This window comes from Amblyomma americanum, chromosome 11 (assembly GCF_052857255.1).
Source record: "Amblyomma americanum isolate KBUSLIRL-KWMA chromosome 11, ASM5285725v1, whole genome shotgun sequence".
Taxonomy (NCBI): Eukaryota; Metazoa; Arthropoda; class Arachnida; order Ixodida; family Ixodidae; genus Amblyomma; species Amblyomma americanum.
Window position 1 is genome coordinate 42,948,300 of NC_135507.1, and position 19,075 is coordinate 42,967,374.

Below are 19,075 nucleotides of genomic sequence, written 5' to 3' on the forward strand. Positions count from 1 at the left end.
AAGACATGCATGATGCGTGATTATTTGGAATGATACATTATGCTACGTCGTTTTATTTCGCCAGAACGCTTGAGCCAGTCTGTCTATAGAACAGGAAGTGATAAATCACGAAGGAATGATTATTATATGGCAATTTTTCTCACGCGTCACGTGAGCTGCACAGAACTTACAGCATGAGAGATGGAATTCAAATAGAAATTGTTTACCGGTAACAGGTCAATGCCACGAGGTGATCCATGTATGGCGATCACGTACTCATTATCATCATCATCATCACCTGACTACACCCATTGCACAAAGAAAAAAATAAGCAACCAACCCAAATTTGGTGTCTATACTCCTTCAGGCGAAACACGCATGTTAGCTGCTGTCAGGACTATTACATGTAACGGCGCTAATATTCAGATAATTTAACATAATTTATGTTCAGATAACCTCTATTTTAACATAATTTACCCCGCCGCAGTGGTTCAGTGGTTAGGGCGCTAGGCTACTGAGCCGGAGTACCCGAGTTAGAACCCGACCGCGGCGACCGCGTTTCGATGGAGGCGAATCGCAAGGGCGCCCGGGTTATGTGCTATGTCAGTGCATGTTAAAGGCCCCAGGTGGTCGAAATTGTTCCGGAGCCCTCCACTACGGCACATCTTTCTCTCTTTCTTCTTTCACTCCCACCCTCCTCCCCTTTCGGAGCGGTTGAGGTGTCCACCGTTGAAACCGAAAACTAAACAGATGAGAGAAAAAATTCAACTGTAAATGATTTAGCATCGTAGGTGAATACATGTTAATCCGTGTATGCTAATGTCTAGCGCATCATTTAAAATGAAGACGTGAAACGTAAATTCGGCCTTTATGCTCCTTTAAAAAAGGTTACTTGAGTGTCAGCAGTGAAACATTGTTTAAAACTCAAGCTTAGAGGCTCCTAAGGGCACGTTGTTCACATTCGTTTCCTCTGCGTATAGAGTCGGCAATGTTTCGTTTTTGGTCAGTGCAACTTTACGATGTACAATACACTTCAAAGCTTTCCTGTCTCCTAGCTCAGGCCAACGAAATCACGAAACACGACTGCATTTGCTGCAGTGAGCCGATCAGAAGAACCACAAAACAAAAACGTGTAAGCAACATGAACGATACAGCGGTCGTCAATTTTCCTGTCCAGCAGAACCCACATGCATGCTGACTTTTATTGCTGTAGCATGATGGACACGTTGTTGGTTTCTGTCGGAAGACGTCGAGAACTGCGTTACTTATCGTATCCTTCCGCCGATTCCGGGCTCGTACAATCATGGTCTATAGACAGTCTATAGACTTCTTATAGACTTTATTGCCAGATATTTATTTTTGTACATTCATAGTCTATATACTGTCTATAGACAGAAGTCTACTAAACGTCTTTGGCCATAAATCTATAGATTGTCTACGGACTGTCTATAGGATTTGTATTGCCTGTAGATTGTTCTCTAGGGTTTGTCTATTGAGTCTATAGAGTTTATAGGTAGAAGTCTATGCGCAGTCTATAGACTGCCTAAAGAAATTTTTTGTAATGAGTTAACCTCCAATGATTCCTCCGTTTTCTCCTTCCGACAGCTCTCACAAGGGACTACAGCTTAGACGAAGCCAGCTTAACGAGCGAGACTGAATCGGCCCCGGACAGAAACCGCCGCTACAGTCCACGCCGTTCGGCCATCGTCGATCACGAGACGCAGCAGCCGTCCGCACCCAGCAGAGGTCGCGACACCACCGAGGGCGCCAGCTCAAGCGGCGCTGGCAGCGACCGTGCGAATCTCGACTCTGATGACGAGTCGCTCGATGACGTCACCGAGGGCCTCGAATCCGCGAGGACGAAAGCTATCCCGTCTCCACCTACGCGCGCGAAGGCTGCCTCTTCGACTACCGTAAAAACCGTCGCCAACGCGGCAGGCGGTCACCGCCGGTCTACGTCCAGCTGGAAAGGCCTGACTGACGGGAAGCCCGTGACGACTAGCACCACTGAGCAAGCTACAGAGAAGAGTATGGCGAACTCAGCAGCGCCACGTAAGTTGCTGGAGAGATGCACCGCAGTGGAGAATGCTCTGCGTAGCACGAACATGCACCGGACGAGCCGGATGCCTCCTGAGCATGTGCAGTACCTGGATGCTTGGGCAACGAATACGCAATGATACCAGGAAGGTACCTCAGTTGTTTGGTTGTGCTAGAACTCATATATATATATATATATATATATATATATATATATATATATATATTGCCACCTAGTGTTGCCAGGTGGCGCAAGCTGTCCGCGAAGACGATGAGGTTGTGATCGTGCTATCGCGGATCGGCCGCCATTACCGTCTCCTCTTGCCGACTCCAGCTGTTGAAGCGTCTCTCCGTGAGAACTCCGTGACAATTTGGTGGAGCCTGCTGGGTACGAGTATCCCATGCAAGAAACCCCTCCAGGGAGCCGTGCCGCCAGCCCTGCGCCGATTGACACCCCGGTACACCGCTTCAGCCGGATGCTGCAGGGACTTTCACCGGAGCTTGGACCACTCGCGACAGTCATGATGCCAGCCACCGGTGTTCTCACGCAAGCTGCCGGTGCTACACCTGCCCACTATACCTTGCAGACCCCGCGGGTTCCCAAGGCCTTCCACGGGGACCTTTTCGAATACGTGGAGGACTGGTTCCTTCACTTCGAGCGTGTGGCTGCTTATAACCAGTGGGACGACGCCGCGAAACTAAGAAACGTCTACTTTAGCCTAGAGGATGGTGCCCGCACGTGGTTTGAGAACCGTGAGGAAGTTCTAACTTCCTGGCGAGAGTTTCGCCGTCGCCTGCTGGAGGCCTACACCAGCGCGGATCGCCGCGAAAGAGCGGAGCGGGCAATCCAGTCCCGCGTCCAGCTACCGAACGAAAGCGTACAAATGTACGTCGAGGACATGACGCGGCTCTTCAGGAGAGCTGATCCTGCCATGCCTGAAGAGAAGAAACTTCGGCACTTAATGAGAGGCGTCAAAGAGCAGCTGTTCGCAGGCCTCGTGCGCAGCCCACCATCTACAGTTGCTGCATTTCTTTCGGAAGCCACAACGATGGAGAAGGTCCTGCAACAGCGTTGCGCCAGTTACGACCGGCCCGTGCATGCTGCTGCAGTCACATCATCGTTTGCCACCATCGGACAGCATCCTGATGATTTGCGGGAACTTATTCGCACAATCGTGCGTGAGGAGCTTCACAAATTTTGTAGCCCGTCGCAGCCTGCGCTCGGTTCCATCTCCGCTCTTGTACGAGAGGAGGTGCAACAGGCGTTCCGGGGCCCTGTTCCTGTGGTCGACGTACCACCTCTGCCTGGGGACTACCACCGTCCGACGTACGCCGAAGTTGCAAGGCGTCCGGCTGCCGCTTCGCCGCCACCAATTCACGCCACGCCTCAAGCCCCGCGGCCCTCTGTGCAACCGGTGCAGTACTTCGAGGATCGTCGAGCACCCCTCCGAAAGGCCGACGTTTGGCGTACACCTAACCGACGACCGCTCTGTTTTCATTGCGGAGAGCCAGGTCATCTTTATCGAAATTGTTATTACCGACGCATCGGCATCCAAGGCTTCCGCACCGACTCACCGAGACCCCGTCAAGGTGAACGACCCCCTGAAATTGAAGAATTCCTTGCGGACCAGCGCAATCCATCCCGAGCGCAGCGGCAGTCGCGCTCACCCTCACCGAGGCGCTCTTCCCCGACACCTCCCGGCTTCTCGCGAGCGGCACCGGGCCGATCGCCAAGTCCTCGTCGGGAAAACTGAAACCCGCGACCTTCGGGGGCGAGGTCGCTGGGGGGCGCTGTGCTGAAGACCTCCCGTCGTCGCCGCTACAATCCGACAAAAACCCGCCGACGCCATCACCAGAGTTAAAAAACCGCGTTTCTTTAGAAATACCCGTTCTTATCGATGGTCGCAGAGTAAGCGCATTAGTTGATACCGGGGCCGATTATTCGATCTTAAGTGGACAACTGGCGACCATTCTGAAAAAAGTGATTACCCCTTGGCCTGGCGCGCACCTTCGAACTGCCGGCGGTCATCTGGTTACGCCCAAGGGTATGTGCACTGCTCGCGTTCAGATCAGCAAGTCCACGTTCGTCGTCAGCTGCATCGTCCTGGGCGAGTGTTCTCGGGACCTAATCCTCGGCATCGACTTTCTGCGGGAGTATGGAGCAATTATCGATCTGCGCAACCGAATCGTCATGTTTTCCACAGAGCAAGCCGCCGAACTCGACAACTCCTGCCAACGCAGTGCCGCACTTCGCGTTTTCGCCGACAGCGTCACACTTCCGCCCCGTAGCAGTGTTTTGATTGAAGTCGCCTGTGCTGAGTTGCACGACGCTGAAGCAGTCACCGAGGCTAATCATTCGCTCCTCCTGACTCAAGGCATCTGCGCCGCTCGAAGCTTACTAACAATTCGCGCTGGCCGGTCTGCGATCCTTGTTACAAATTTTTCTCCAGAGCACCGGCACCTTTTCTCTGGAACTGCGATCGCTACCGCTGAAGCGGTTGTGGATGTTCCGGTCTGCTTTGCGTTCGCGGCAGCGGCCCCTGACGACCAATCATCGCGCGCCACTGACGACCAATCTGTTCCGAATGTCGACATCAACTGCAACCTCCCCGAAGGAAAGCGCCTGGCCTTAGAGCACTTGCTATTGGAGTATAAACAGTGTTTCGCTTCTTCGTCGAAAGTTCGTCAAACGCCCCTAACGCCACACCGGATCATTACGTATGACGACGCTCGCCCTATCCGCCAGCAGCCTTATCGTGTTTCCGCCAAAGAACGGGAAGTAATCCAAAAGCAAGTTCAGGAGATGATTGACGACGGTGTAGTTCAACCTTCTCAAAGCCCGTGGTCTTCGCCTGTTGTCCTTGTTAAAAAGAAGGATGGAACACTTCGATTCTGCGTGGACTACCGTAAATTAAACAATGTGACTAAAAAGGACGTCTACCCGTTGCCCCGCATTGATGACTCCCTGGACAGATTACGGCGTGCTAAGTACTTTTCATCCATTGACCTGAAGAGCGGTTATTGGCAAATTGAAGTGGACGAACGGGACCGCGAAAAAACTGCCTTCGTTACACCAGATGGCCTCTATGAATTCAAAGTGCTGCCTTTTGGCTTGTGCTCTGCGCCAGCGACGTTTCAACGGATGATGGACACTGTCCTCACCGGCCTCAAGTGTCAAAGTTGTCTTGTATACCTGGACGACGTTGTCGTTTTTTCAGAAACTTTTGAACAGCATCTCGTGCGCCTGCGAACTGTCCTCAGAGCCCTCCATTCCGCTGACCTTACGCTGAAGCCCCAGAAGTGCCACTTCGGTTACACAGAGCTCAGGTTCCTCGGTCACGTTGTGAGCGCCGACGGAGTTCGACCCGACCCCGACAAGACAGCAGCCGTCGCCAATTTTCCTACTCCGACTGACAAGAAAGCTGTCCAGCGTTTTCTGGGTCTCTGTGCATATTACCGACGGTTTATTGCGGACTTCGCAAAGATTGCAGAGCCGTTGACGCGCCTCACCAGGAGCAACACCTCCTTCGTTTGGACAATAGACCAAGAGACGGCTTTCTCTTCGCTCCGCCAACGCCTTCAGACATCTCCCGTTCTTGCACACATCGACGAAGAGGCCGACACCGAGATCCACACCGACGCCAGCAATATCGGTCTTGGAGCTGTCCTTGTCCAACACCAAGAGGGCATTGAGAGAGTTATAGCCTATGCTAGCCGTACTCTCTCCCGCGCCGAACGCAATTACTCTACGTCAGAGAAGGAATGCCTTGCTGTCGTATGGGCCACCATGAAATTTCGCCCTTACCTTTACGGCCGCGCATTCAAAGTCGTAACCGACCACCACTGCCTATGCTGGCTGGCTAATTTGCGAGACCCGTCTGGACGATTGGCCCGCTGGAGTTTACGGCTCCAGGAATTCGACATTACCATCGTATATAAGTCGGGCCGTAAACACGAAGACGCCGACACGCTGTCGCGTGCACCACTCGACTCTTCCGGTCCCGAAATCGACGACGACAGCGGTTTCCTCGGTATACTTAATGCATCGGACATAATAGCCCGGCAGCGGGCTGACACGGACCTCCGACCGCTGATTGACAACCTTGAAGGTCACGCCATGCCTCTACCACGACACTTCGCTCGACGTCTCGGCTCTTTCTGTTTGCGCGAAGGTATCTTATACAAGAAGAACTCGAGAGGCCAAGAAAGAGGTTACCTTCTGGTACTTCCGGCCGATCTTCGCGCCGACATTTTATTGGCATGCCACGACGAGCCCACTTCAGGCCATCTGGGTTTTTCCCGGACGCTCGCCAGGATACGCAACATGTACTACTGGCCCGGACTCTCGGACGATGTCCAAAGGTACGTAAAAAGCTGCCGTGAATGCCAGCGCCGGAAGACGCCACCGCTTAAGCCGGCGGATTTTCTCAAGCCCGTTACTACACCCCGCTCTCCGTTCGATCAAATAGGAATGGACCTTCTCGGTCCTTTTCCGTTGTCACTCTCAGGAAACAAGTGGATCATAGTCGCTACTGACTATTTGACTCGCTACGCCGAGACCAAGGCGATACCCTGTGCCACAGCTTCAGAGGTCGCCGACTTTTTCATGCAAAACATCGTCTTGCGGCACGGAGCCCCTTCGTGCGTTATTACCGACAGAGGCACAGCGTTTACAGCGCAGCTAATCGACCATATATTTACGTTGAGCTGCACTAGCCATCGCAAGACCACAGCTTATCATCCGCAGAGCAATGGGCTAACCGAACGCTTAAACAAGACCATTGCGGACATGCTGTCAATGTACGTAGACGTTCAGCACAAAACTTGGGATGAGGTGCTACCGTACGTCACATTTGCGTACAACACGGCCCTCCAGGAGACTACACGCTTTACTCCCTTTCGTCTTGTATATGGACGTGAAGTCCAGAGCATGCTTGACGCGATGCTACCATGCCTCGATGAAGACCAACTCGCACCCGATGTTCATGAAATTGCCCAACGCGCTGAAGAAGCCCGTCAGCTTGCCCGCGTACACATCGGCCAGCAGCAGGGCACTGATGCGCGCCGTTACAACCTTCGACACCGACAGGTCGACTACAATCCCGGTGAACAAGTTTGGGTGTGGACACCTGTCCGCCGCCAGGGCTTGTCCGAGAAACTACTCTGCCGGTACTTTGGCCCCTATAAAGTGCTACGGCGTATCAGTGATGTTACCTATGAAGTGGTTCCCGACGGTGCCGCGCAACCGAGACGTCGACAGCCCAACAGCTCTGACATTGTGCACGTTGTGCGGCTTAAGCCGTACTATGCCCGATAACGGCTTAGCGGCCCTCCGTTGTGACTCTGTGTGCGCTCCGTCTTCCTCGCGTTCTTCTCTGTTTCCCTTCTGAACCTTAGCGCGCCTACCACTGCGATGCCCTTCTTTTTCGGAGGGGGGAATAATGCCACCTAGTGTTGCCAGGTGGCGCAAGCTGTCCGCGAAGACGATGAGGTTGTGATCGTGCTATCGCGGATCGGCCGCCATTACCGTCTCCTCTTGCCGACTCCAGCTGTTGAAGCGTCTCTCCGTGAGAACTCCGTGACAATATATATATGTGTGTATATATATATCACTGTATTGTGTACCAAGGTTCGAAAAAGTTTCACCTGTTGCCATGATGCCTTAACAGTGCCTTATCACTGGCTCAATATCTGTCGAGTGTGCTCCTCGGAATGAAGCCGTGTCATCCCGAAAAGTGTTCAGATTTCGATTTCGCCGTGATTTCATGGAGATTATAGTTATTATCAGATAGGCTTCGCTATAGTAACTCTAATGGAGATTAGTATTTAGCGTCATCTGTTGACCGCCAGTAGCGAACACTGCGGAACTCAATAGGGATATTTTAAAGTTGTAAATTTGAGAACAGTAGAGAGTCCCAAGAGGTTTTGCGAGAACATGGCGATAATGAGGGCTGATTTTTTTTCTTCTCTTCGCTGCAAACTCAGATCTATGAAATTGTTTCTGCGCTCAGACCAGCTATTTAAGACAGCCGTAGAAATGGATTGCAAAACATTTTTTTCGTCATATTTAAAAAACTTTGCGCAGAATAACACAGGACGGGAGGGAGAAACACGCACATACACACGAGCGCAAACTTGCAACTGTATTTTCAGAAAAGATACACCGCCTTAAGAAGCAGAGAGGGCGCAAGCGTACAAAATCCAGAACATCACGTGGGGGAATAAAAGAGCACGCACATAGATACAGTAGAAATTGCTTCAAGGGTGGGTACATGCAGAATCTTATCAGAACTAATCGGATTTGAACAACAAAAGCATTGCGGAGAAAGGCGAGTTCTTTTTTGAGAAGGGCCACCGAAGCCTTACTCACGCAGCCTTCCCTGGTACTAATTTTAAGGGCCTCTACAATTTCCCGGGCCAGCCTATCGGAAGCTCGCCCGAAGTAGAACGGAGAAAAGGACGGCACTGCTGTTTCTTCTTCTTATTCCTGTCAGTGTAGTGTTCGCCTTTGAGGCAATGCAAAGACAGGTTCGAGCCGCCAGTTAAAAAGAGGCCCTTAAAATTAGCACCACGGATGGCTGCGTGCAGTAAGGCTTCGGTGGCCCTTCTCAAAAAAGAACTCGCCTTTCTCCGCAATGGATAGCCTGCTTTTGTTGTTCAAATCCGATTAGTTCTGATAAGATTCTGCATGTGCCTATCCTTGATGCACTTTTTACTGTATCTATGAGCGTGCTCTTCTCTTCCCACACGTGATGTTCTGGATTTTGTACGCTTGCGCCCTCTCTGCTTCTTAAGGCGGTGTATCTTTTCTGAAAATACAGTTGCAAGTTTGCGCTGGTGTGTGTGTGTGCGTGTCTCTCCCTCCCGTCCTGTGTTATTCTGCGCAAAGTTTTTTTTAAATATGTCGCTACACCAACTGGCCCAACGTTCTACCCTATTAAGATTTATTTCGTCAAAGAAGACAAAACGCAGATGATCCGTGCTAGATGTGGCAATCAGTCCACGGCTGACAGCGACCTGAATAGCCCATTCAATGGCCCGAGTTTGAACGACCAGGTCTGAGCCGTAGAAAATCGATAGAAAGTGTTTAGCATTTGAAATTCCCGTGTTTATTTTAAGTGTTCAGCGCCATGTGGCACGTGGTGGGAGCCATGCGAACTAGAATCCTTGGTCCATATTTTCTGGGCTCGGTCTGCATTAATAATAAACGTTCGTTAAATTCAGGCTGCATGATTGACAGATAGACTGACTAAACATAAGGAATAACAAGGCGTTACTGCCTAACGTTCAGTGATAACAGAATATAGAACTTGCGTTTTCAGAATAGACATCCCAAGTAAGAAGGTGAAACGACACCTGTGGACGTCCGTCGACTTCCCGCAGCGCGTGCAGCGCCACGGCTTCTGTGCGTGTTTGGCAACTGGACGGGGGTGGACACGTGGTTTCCGGAGGACGGCCTGTGCGACTACGCCTTCTTCGATGCTCTCTACCGGGGCCGGCCGCAAGAGGCTGACGTGGCTCGCCTGGGCAGGCCCAGCGCCGCGCTACGACGCTTCAGGCACAACACGCGGCGCTACCGGAGCACCCTGGTCGGGATCGCCTTCAGCTTCAGGTATATTCTCGTCAGCCGTCGGGTACTTAACATTAGAACGCAAACATGCCTTATGCGACCATTTTGAGAAACGTACCCGTTTCGCGGACTAAGTGCCATTGGAAGTCAGAGAGTACTCACTCTGGGGCTTAAACTCGTGGGAGTCCCAGGGGGTCTCAGACTTTTCTCCAATTTTGACGACTCGCCTTCATTGTCTTTGGGTATTGGCGAATCGGAATCTGCACACACCCGCCGCGGTCGGTGGCTCAGTGGTCAGGGCGCTCGGCTACTGATCCGGAGTCCCCGGGTCCGAACCCGACCGCGGCGGTCGCGTTTCGATGGAGGCGAAACCCTAAAGCGCTCGTGTGCTGTGCGATGTCAGTGCACGTTAAAGAACCCTGGTGGCAGAAATTTTCCGGAGCCCTCTACTACGGCACCTCTTTCTTCCTTTCTTCTCTCAGTCCCTCTTTTATTCCTTCCCTTAAGGCGCGGCTCAGGTGTCCGCCGAGATGTGAAGCAGATACTGCGCCATTTGCTTTCCCCAAAAAGCCAGTTTTCAATTTTTACACAGCGATGTTCTTTTTTTTGCAGGCGCGCATACACAGACCCGCCCTCCAAATTCGTGCGCGCACGCACCACGGTCCACTGTACGCTGTTCAGATAGCTTCACCGCCTTAGACCGGATCTTCTTTCTTTCTCCATGCACTTTGTATAAAACAATATTATAAACTGAGCAAAAAAACACCCTTAAATTTACTTCTCCCCTTTATATGATTGATCCGGAGTTCCCGGGTTCGAACCCGACAGCGGCGGCTGCGTTTTTATGGAGGAAAAACGCTAAGGCGCCCGTGTGCTGTGCGATGTCAGTGCACGTTAAAGATCCCCAGGTGGTCGAAATTATTCCGGAGCCCTCCACTACGGCACCTCTTCTTCCTTTCTTCTTTCACTCCCTCCTTTATCCCTTCCCTTACGGCGCGGTTCAGGTGTCCAACGATATATGAGACAGGTACTGCGCCATTTCCTTTCGCAAAAAACCAATTATTATTATTTTATATGAATCTATGTGTAAAACAGGCTGCCAGCCGCTTTCTCTCTCTCCCTCTATTACCCTCTCCACTGTGCTCGAATTACTAGGGACCCCCTACGATGGAGCCAGACTTTAAGCCCTGACTCACTCTGCCCCCATGTGGTCACCTTTGTAATAAGTTAATTTTTGTAGCAAGGAGGGCGCTCCGAGTAGCCTTCTAATAGAATCTTCTAACTTGCTTGCTTATTTATAAAGGGGCTTCCTCCTCACGGCGGCTAAACAGCTACCAAGTTTCTCATGCTGCACCGTGAGATTATTATATGCTTTAGGTCTATTTATCCTAATATGCGTCCTGAGATAGTGTTTCAGGCACTCTTATAAACCCATAGAAACCCACAGTATAAGACAGAGAAAGTTCAGAGAGAAGGAACTGCTTCTAAAGGGACGCCGAAAAGTTAGGAAGCTTCCAGAATCAGAAACCAGAAATGTATTGTTAGTCCGTCGTTTTTTACACTAGATGCTTTGTAAAAGAGGGACGCCAGAACTTAACATGTGCGTTGCGTGAGGGGTTCGTAAATTGAGTGTTATATACGGAAACCGAGCAGAAAAAGAGCAAAACAGTGAAGAAAGAGAAATCAAGGCAGTGACCGCAACAGGGGCCGCATTCTGGTGGTGTCCACTAAACGGACATTTCCACTGCGCTCCGCGCCGATTGTTGGGAGCCTTGAATGCAGAGGCAACGGTTTTGTGACGATAGCTCCATGGCTCGTCTTTTCTGCTACGTCGCCTCAGCTGAAGCCGCACTTTCCTAAGCACAAACAATTGCAGTGCAAAAATGAATGTCACGATACTTTGTTCTGAGGTGGCTCAGGGGTTAGGGCACTCGGCTACTGATCCGGAGTTCCCGGGTTCGAACCCGACCGCGGCGGCTGCGTTTTTATGGAGGCAAAACGCTAAGGCGCCCGTGTGCTGTACGATGTCAGTGCACGATAAAGATCCCCAGGTGGTCTAAATTATTCCGGAGCCCTCCACTACGGCACCTCTCTCTTCCTTTCTTCTTTCACTCCCTCCTTTATCCCTTGCCTTACGGCGCGGTTCGGGTGTCCAACGATATATGAGACAGATACTGCGCCATTTCCTTTCCCAAAAAACCAATTATTATTATTATTATGTAACTCACGATGTGGACTAAAAGGTTCGTAAACAGAAACAGGCGGCTATGCTCGAACCCACCGCGGTGGCCAAGTTGTTAGGGTACTAGGCTACAGAGCCGGAGTTCCTGGATTCGAACCCGGCCGCGGCGGCCGCGTTTCGATGGAGGCGAAACCCGGCCGCGGCGGCCGCGTTTCGATGGAGGCGAAACGCAAAGGGCACCTGTGTGCTGTAGGATGTCAGAGCACAAGGGCGCTTTTGCGTCCCGCCTCCAGCGGAACGCAGCCGCCACGGCCGGGTTCGAACCCGGGAACTCCGGCTCATTAGCCGAGCACCCTAACAACTGAGCCACCGCGGTGGGTTAATATTTAATGGTCGAGCCTTCATTTTCCGCGTTCCCGACTTTCCCCCCAGCGGTCTGAGGAAAGCGACCAAGGACATGCAGTCCTCACGGGGAGAGCCGTACATGCGCGATCTATGGAAGGACGGCGTCCGCCACGCAGGAGTCCTGGACTTCGTCCCCGGAGCCGGCACCACCGAGGCCGCCGTGGAGCGCTTGTTCAGGTTCCTCCAGGTACCGCGCTCCACAGCTTCAACGGGGGTAGGGAACACAGGGCAGTCTGCGATGCACAAACAAGTGGCCGTCTTATGCATCCGCAACCGTACAGGGTCCCTGTGGCGCCAGCAGGCTTTGTAGGCCCTATAGCAGCACACGGCATCGGCCCAACATTGGGGATATATTGGCAAATGGTGGTCCTTTGTAGGTCCGGTCTTTGCCAATACATATCCAATATTGGGCGATGCAATTTTTTCTCATTAGCGTTTCCTCTTGTTGTCCGCTGTATTACAGATACATATAAGCGAATACCAACTGGGTCTACGTTCTACGCGATTGATCACTCTGACTCCTCTGAAGATTTTGGCTGCGGGGTGCTTGCGAGCACTGGTACAGAAATTAAAAGCAAACCTCCCGGACTGTGTGTTTTTGACAAAGGCAGTACGTCAGCGTGTTGTAACGAATTTTCGTGGGGAAACGCAAGTGGGAGCTTTGCTATACTAAACGTGTCGAGTCCCTCTCCAGCATCGGGGCACACATTAGTCTTGCCAGCGTGCGCGTAATATCGCGCTCGCTGATTAAGGTTCTTAGCATCAGCCTACGTATAGTAACGAGCGCATCGACTGATCGAAAACTTCTCATAAGAATATTGAACCGCGTTTCGAACGCAACCCTTGTGGAATTGGGTACCTTGGACACTCAGCTTATCGCTTCTCAAAAAAAAAAACAACTGAAATTTGGCTGTTGGCCTTTGAAAATAATTCTTTTCTAGAGTCAGTGAATAAGGTCGGCGTCCCGGTCACAACCTTTGTGGAACCGTTTTTTTTTCAGTTGTGCCGGCGGCTTCAAGACAAGGTCATCCCGAAGACAGTCATCCCGAGGCCATCGGTGGCCCTGGGAATGACTTTCTCTGCGAACACCCAGCGCCAAGTGTACGCCAGCATCGAGAAGCACCTCAGGGCGGGCTGGTCTCCGAGGTAAACGCTGCCCCTTTCTTGTGTTAGCCTAGAATTCTACAACGCACAATAACGGTGGAGTTCACTAGAAAATAGAAATGACGTGTTCTCATCTGGCACGTCCCTTACAAAAATTTCTTTATAAATTATAGTCTATAGACTTCCATAAACTCCTGTCTATAATGTCTATTCTCTATAGACAAACCCTAGAAAACAGTCTATAGACAATCTATAGATTCATGGCAATCCACTTTTAGTATACTTTGTCTATAGACTACGGATAGACAAAAAGAAATATCTATAGGAAGGCTATACAGTCTATAAGAAGTCTATAGACTGTCTATAGACCATTTTTTGTAAGGGCGGGCAGCAACACAAAAGGAAGCTCAGGCTGTTCACTCTTTCTCGGTGGAGGAAAAGTGACACGAACCGGTGGCTTCGGGGGTCGAGGGGTATTGCACCACCACTGATGGGATCCGCGTTTAAAAGTGCCGTTCTCATTGGAAGGAGAACATGTCAAGTTGTATTAGAAGTCGCATTGGTCAAATACTTTAGGGGAATCCCCGAAGGTGGAGCAAATTAGTCAAAGCAGAAAATCTGGGCTAGTTGGTTGTGATCCATTATAAACGTAAGTCTAGCTAGCGCTTAAGACTTGGACATAGAAATGAATCGAATCAGCGCTAGTTCTGTCTGATTCTTTTCTATGTCCACGTCTTAAGCGCTAGTCTTACGTTTATAGGAAATTTGTAATAAGAGGGAAAAAAATTCAGGGGGGCACTTTGTTGACCTAAAGTGCGGTGAGGCGAAAGCCTTTAGCGCGGTGTTGCTGCTTGTGTCACTGATGGGTGGTTAAGATGGTAATTAAACACACAACTGCTTGTGAATATTAAATGCTGGAGACACTGGAGGGCATTTGGGAGGCATCCATCTGATTCGACGCCTTTCTAAAACACTCTCCAGCGTCTTAGACAAGGAGAACGACGTATGCGTTGGTAAGAAGTAGCGTAGTCGTTAGCACACTCAGCTGCGGAACGGAAGGATGGTGGTTCGAATCCCATCGTGCACAAAGATTTTTTCTGATCGAGTTGAATAGTGTCACGGACGGACGGACGGACAAACGGACACCGCGAGTATGAGCCAATAAAGGCTTTCGCCTTAATACTCATTGGAATCAACCCCAAGCGCGTCCAAATTGTGGTTTTGTCAAGAAAAGGCTCACACCCGCGGCATTCACTAGTATGGTTCGCTAGATTTGAAGAAGGTGGTTTTTTCAGAGATAGCTTATGTTCCTGCAAGCGCACATTCAAGTATTCGCCAGTCTCACCGATATGCGAACTACCACAGGAGAGCGGAATTTTGTATACCTCCGCTTTTTTACAAGCGACGTACCGGTTTACATGCTTGACAGCAACGATCAGTTGCGAGCTAGCGTTAGTGGCGGAGTCTCTTCTATGTCCTTCGTCTTTTGTGCCGTTTTTTTTCCAAGAATCTGCATTTTATTGTTTCCCCTCTTCTAGTTGGTATAAGTTGTGTTTTCTTTGAAATAGCCTCTGTGGCATTAAAAGGCAGTAATCTGTTTGCATACGTAGACTGCAATTTTACCTCAGTCGCTAGCAGCACAGGTAATCGGCACAATATTGAAAATATATTGGCAAAGGCTGGGCCTTCAAAGGACCGGTGTGAAACCACCTCTTTCCAGTATTGGATTAATTACCTGTGCTGCTCTTTAACCCTGCTTTCGATAGCCCTGTAGATAGCAGGGATAGCTTAGGGTGCTTGGCAGACTCGGCCGTGTCTCGTCGTCTCGACATGTACGCACGAACACTTTCTCCATCTCTTTCTTTGGTCACGTGAGCAGCCGGCAGAAGATAGACATTGTGGTGCTTCGCACCCACCTGTCGGGCAGGGACGACGTGAACCCTTCCTGCACCATCACCGGCTCCAGCCTCTGGGGTCGCACGCTCGCCGACTACCAGCCCAGCTTGGTGAGTGCTGCGACGTGCCCTCGAACGTGCAAGGACGGAAGGTTACAAAAAAAAATGGCAGTGGCTTAACTTGGCTAACCCTGGAATTCTGCGAAAATCTTCTGCACACATGGTTACTCATCACGTGGCTTCACACACTCCATCGGATGCTCTTAAGGTCAGAGGTCAACCCAAAGGTCATCAAATGTCAAAAGTCAACTAAAGGTCATGGGTCAAGGGTTCGACACCATAGCTGTACCACATATGTTCATACACGGCTATCCTTGGTTGGGCTGAAGGTCGTTCAAGGATGTTGTGCTGCCCACCCGAAGACTGCTTTACCTAGCGTAGTGAAGCTTTTCGCTTCAAAAAATCCACAGGGACGCCTAGGGCCGTATTCTATGAGCTGCCCATTTTCCGTTGTCCATTTGGCGTTCATTCGGTCGTGTGTCATTGGTCATAAGGATATACCCGCGGCTTTCGAGCGTCTGTGGCAAGCGACCCGGCCATTGAATGGTTGGCGACCGGACGTTGCCATTGGCTGAAATTGGATGCAATATGCAGCCAATGGTGAGGTGCACCGCAGCGCTGTGTCAACAGCATGGTGACCGGATGTGACCACTGGCTACCCTTGGCTGCCATATGCAGCCAATCGCATCGGTTAACTGCTGCACCACTGCGCCAGGAGTGGTATGAGGACCTCCAGGGATCTATGAATATTAACTAGAGATTGAACAATTCTGCATACATGGGAATTAACCCATCAATGCTATCGAGTCATAATACCCTTACGGTGGTGCTTACTTGTCCCCTATATTTTTTTTTACCGCGCTTTGCCATCTGCATGGTAATCCGCGGTATGCGCTTTTGATTCGACGCATTTCTGGGAGCTGAGCGACCCTTGATTCGCAGCCATTTGTAGCGATAAAAAAGTGAAAGTCCCGAATATCAGGGCTGCCATATGAATGTTTGCTTCGTTGTTCTCAGCAAACTTCTTGATCTCATCCGTCCACCAAAGTTTCTGCCGCCCCCTGCTACGCTTGCCTTCTCTTGTAATCCACTCCGTTACCCTTAAGGACCGGCGGTTATCTTGCGATCGCATTGCATGCCCTGCCCAAGCCCATTTCTTCCTCTTGATTTCGACTAGGTTGTCATTAACCCGCGTTTGTTCTCTCACCCACTCCATTACGCTTCCGGTCTCTCAACGTTACACCCATCTTTTTTTCTTTCCATACCTCGCTGCGTTGTCAATAATTTAAGCTGAACCCTTTTCGTTAGCCTCCACGTTTCTTCCCCGTAGGTGAGTGCCGGTAAGATACAGTTGTTGTATACTTTGCTCTTGAGAGTTGTCGTTTTAACAAATGTTAAAACCCAACCACTTCTTTTTCCGATGAGGCTTCTAATTAATAACGTTAATAAGAGCAATAATAACCAGCCAGTAATACCTGGAAAGTTAAGATGCTCTCGTCTCGTGGCAGGTGGACAGCCTCAACTATATGGAGAAGAAGCTGAAGCTGCTGGCGTCCGAGTCGGCCTTCTTCGTGTCGATGTCGGTGGCGGCCCGACGCTACGTGCCTGCGGGTCTCGGAAACGACGCGAAGGCCTTCGACCTGGGCTCCCGGTGCAGACCCTTCGACGAGACCGACTACGCACGGGAGATCGACAGCTTCGCGTCCGTGAGTTGCGCGCGAAGTGCTTGATCTGTGTGGTCCCAATCAATTAGGGGCTATCAGAAACGAGACACCAAAAACTCGCAAGTCGGGGCTTTTACAGAGACGTTAAGGAAGAGGTCACCGGTCGTAGTGAGAGGATTTCATGATGGAAAATGAATTGTCTTTGCGGGACACAAAGCACAAGTCTGAGTTGGCCTATATCGATTGACTACCGTGTTCTAATCACAGTAGTGCCCTCCGTTCGATTCACTCCTTTTTTTTGTAGGTGGGGGGGGGGGGGGAAACAACTTTCATGAGTTCGAAAAAAAAAATAAACGCCAGGTATCGCTCCCATAGCGCGCCTTCACAAAACTACGTCGACGTCGAGTGCGGGGGGTCATTTTTTGTAAGCTTTCTTTTTTTTCTTTTTCCTTTCCTTTTGCGCTTAGTCAGGTTCTGCTTTGATTACGGAGCTGGCGAGGAACATTGGTTTCCTGCATGGTTAATTCATTCCGACTACTCCTTTCACTGAATTGTCACTAATCTATAAAGTCAAAGCCTAATCTTCAATCCCTCGTTTCATGCCGTAAAATAGCCAGACTGTCTTCTTCATAAATTTTACCACTCACCACTTAGAAACTGTGTAATCATGCCCGCTCACCGCGTATCTCGTCGTTTTAAGACGCAATTTCGCCACCGAAAGCACCAGGAGAAGAGAACACGGGACAACGCTGGACTAACAAATGAAGTTTAATCGAGAGGCGGCCAATCTAGGTCACCAGAAGACGCATGCGTATCAGGCGCACTAAACACAACACTTATGTGGCGATTCACCATAGAGTGGATACACGCTCAAGATCTAGCAGACAACAAAATACACCTATTTTGCCTATCAACCTTACACGCGCACACTTCTGCTTAGGTAACTAAATTCCTTGTTCGTGAGTAGCAAAAATGGTGCACTGACGCACGTGTCTGAGCCTTGCAGTCAATATGGTATGCCTTGTTGGATGTGGGGATCGGAGTCGCTCTCGGCGGGACCACAGGTCAGCAACGATGCTTGGGAACTTTCGGCTGGCCGGAGGACATACCCCTCCGCAGTCGGCGTGGACCCGACGGCATCCTCCTCTCTCCCTGGCTCGACATGTGACGGGGGCGTGTCCATATGTGTGGTGGTGTGTGTTTGTGCGCGAGAGTGAAAGTTTGAGGCCACTCCCACCCTGGCGAGGGCATCCTCAACCTGGGGAATCTAGGGACGAAGAACTGTACAAAACTGGACAGCGAGTGCAGTGATTATCATCGTCCTGCATCCTTCATTATGATACTACCTTAAGATCCTCTCTTCGGATCTAGAGAAGCTCACTTTTGATGTCTGACTCTGCACAAATGTAAATATGTAATTAAAATCCACTCGTAACCTTCCTCCCATCATCCAACTCCTTTAACTCGTCGGCAGTCCTGTCCTGGTGGTGGCGGTGGTCGGAGCAGGCGTCGTTCCTGATCCGTGGTTCCGTCTACAATATTTTTTTTTAATTTTTATTCACATACCCTAAAGACCCTTTTCAGGCATTACTTAGGGGGGAGGGGGGGGGTACAGTTACAAATAAACAATACTCCACACATAGTTCTACAAGCAACACAAATCCAAAACAACAGGCAAAAATGGAAAAAAAGTGCAAAAAATTCGAAGTTGAGCATATGCAGGTATCGAGCCTTCCTAATCAGAATTTATTTGTAAAAAAGCGACCCCGATGCCCACATTCAACAGCCTCCAGGGTTTCGCCCTCCTCTCTGTTTTTTTTCCTTTCCCAATGACTGAAATGCAGTTCAAAGCCGGAACACAGTTTCCACAACTGCAGTCACGTGAGAGATTGGAAAAGGAAAAAAAAAACAGGGAGGAGAGTGAAATCCTGGAGTCCTACCATATTAGGCTGCAAGGCAGTGACACATGTGTCAGTGCACCGTCTTTTCTACTCACGAACAAGGAATTTAGTTACCTAAGTAGAAGTGTGCGCGTGTAAGGTTGATAGGCAAAATAGGTGTCTTTTGTTGTTTGCCAGATCTTGAGCGTGTATCCACTCTTTGGTGAATCGCAACATATGTGTTGTTTTCAGTGCGCCTGATACGCATGCGTCATCTGGTGACCTAGGTTGGCCTCCCC

At 50.3% G+C, this 19,075-nt stretch overlaps 1 protein-coding gene across 1 annotated transcript in view; it reads left to right on the plus strand.

Annotated features, from left to right (window-relative positions):
* The window catches only part of LOC144110555 (uncharacterized), a 36,350-nt gene that overhangs the window by 198 nt on the left and 17,077 nt on the right, over positions 1 to 19,075 (plus strand). Inside the window, exons 2-7 of the mRNA XM_077643568.1 lie at positions 1,585 to 2,031; positions 9,400 to 9,628; positions 12,201 to 12,360; positions 13,174 to 13,319; positions 15,157 to 15,283; positions 16,741 to 16,938. Of these exons, the coding sequence (XP_077499694.1) occupies positions 1,585 to 2,031; positions 9,400 to 9,628; positions 12,201 to 12,360; positions 13,174 to 13,319; positions 15,157 to 15,283; positions 16,741 to 16,938 (1,307 nt within the window). The remainder of the gene's footprint in view (positions 1 to 1,584; positions 2,032 to 9,399; positions 9,629 to 12,200; positions 12,361 to 13,173; positions 13,320 to 15,156; positions 15,284 to 16,740; positions 16,939 to 19,075) is intronic.